This window comes from Monodon monoceros, unplaced genomic scaffold (assembly GCF_005190385.1).
Source record: "Monodon monoceros isolate NGI ecotype Baffin Bay Population unplaced genomic scaffold, NGI_Narwhal_1 Contig3457_ctg1, whole genome shotgun sequence".
In the NCBI taxonomy this organism is placed as follows: domain Eukaryota; kingdom Metazoa; phylum Chordata; class Mammalia; order Artiodactyla; family Monodontidae; genus Monodon; species Monodon monoceros.
This window is the reverse complement of record NW_021699377.1, coordinates 1-1,369: the sequence shown is the minus strand read 5'-3', so window position 1 is coordinate 1,369 and position 1,369 is coordinate 1. Positions and strand designations below refer to the sequence as shown.

Below are 1,369 nucleotides of genomic sequence, written 5' to 3'. Positions count from 1 at the left end.
CACCAGCTGTTTGGTGTCTGTCAGCTGCCAGATGAGGTTGAGCTGTGCCAGGCTGAAGCCGGGCTCGGGCGAGAAGGAGCAGCGCAGGGTGGCGTCAGTGCCCACGAGGGCCACCACGGGGTCTTCGGGAACCTGGACTTCCACAGCGCCTGAGGGCGAGGTTGGAGCGGCAGGCAGTGAGGAGGGGCGCCGACACTCTGGGCTACCACCCCGCAGCATCCTGCTCCTCCATCAACCCCCAGGTCCCATTCCATCTCCCCATTTTCTCCCCAGACCTAAAAACAGATTAAGCCTCAGCACTTCCAGACATGGAGTCTCCCTAATCTGACAAGAATCACAGCAGTTTAGCCTTGGCCTGAGAAGGTCCATCCCGGGCGGGGGGGGGGGGGGACCCGGCCTAGAGCAGCCTCCAGCCCTAGCAAAACTCCCCTTTCCACCAGGATCCATTTCCCTCTCCTGTCCTTCCACTCTCTTCTGAGATCTGAATGCTTCTCCATTCTCTCCAGAGGTTTCCAGAGCCCTGGAGTCAGGGGACCCAGAGAGCTGAGAGGACCTGTAACCATCACCCTCACCCACTCCCACCACGGTTAGATTGCCGCCTATGCACCCTGTTTACCTTTTCCGTTATTATTATTAGGCATCTCACTGTTCCGAGAGACTGAAGGTATGGAGCTAGATTCAGATACCGTGACCCCCGCACACAGGACCACCACCACCCCCAGGGGGGACATTTAAGAAAACAAAACAAAAACCTGTGGGGTTTCTATGCGGTGTAATGGTGACAGAGCCATGAGCGTCCTGCTGCAGCACGGGGTTGCGCACCAGGCAGCTGTAGGTGCCATTAGCGCCCAACACCACCCTCAGGACACTGCGCACGTCGAACAAGCCCTGCTCCTTAGCCGTCTGCGACGTGGTTACGTTGCCGGTCAAGGGCGCACCCTGCCCATCCTGCCAGAACACTTCGGCCTCGGGGTAGCCCCGGTAGCTGGAGCACGTGATGGTCACCGTGTCCCCGGGCCGCAGGTCCTTGTTGGGCTCCAGGGTCATGCTGGGCTTTGAGTAGGGGGCTGGAAGAGAGCAGAGGGTAGAGGGCAGAGGTCAACGTAAGGCAAGGGCAGCGGGACACAGTGGAGGGGAAAGGTGCCTGGGGCCGTGAGGACACGGGTCAGCCCTGGGTCAGTGGGTAAAGGGGCTGCGGGAAGTATGAGGGGTGTGCCAAAGGGAGGGCACACACACCCCCTTCGCGGCTCTCACCTGCCACCTGCAGGCTGACCGCAGCTCTGCCGCTGCCAAAGTCCCGGATGTTCAGAAAGCAGGTGAAACTGCCCTCATCAGCCACGCGCACGCGCTGCAGCCTCAGGGACGCGTT

At 60.6% G+C, this 1,369-nt stretch overlaps 1 protein-coding gene across 1 annotated transcript; it reads right to left on the bottom strand.

Annotated features, from left to right (window-relative positions):
- Positions 1-7: 7 nt before the first annotated feature.
- Positions 8-1,322, bottom strand: LOC114906025 (CD276 antigen-like; the record flags this gene model as incomplete). The annotated part of the gene is made up of 3 exons (XM_029240525.1): positions 8-149; positions 753-1,067; positions 1,255-1,322. Coding segments are annotated over 3 exons (525 nt in total), but the record flags the coding sequence as incomplete, so codon positions are not given.
- Between the last annotated feature and the right edge of the window lie 47 nt (positions 1,323-1,369).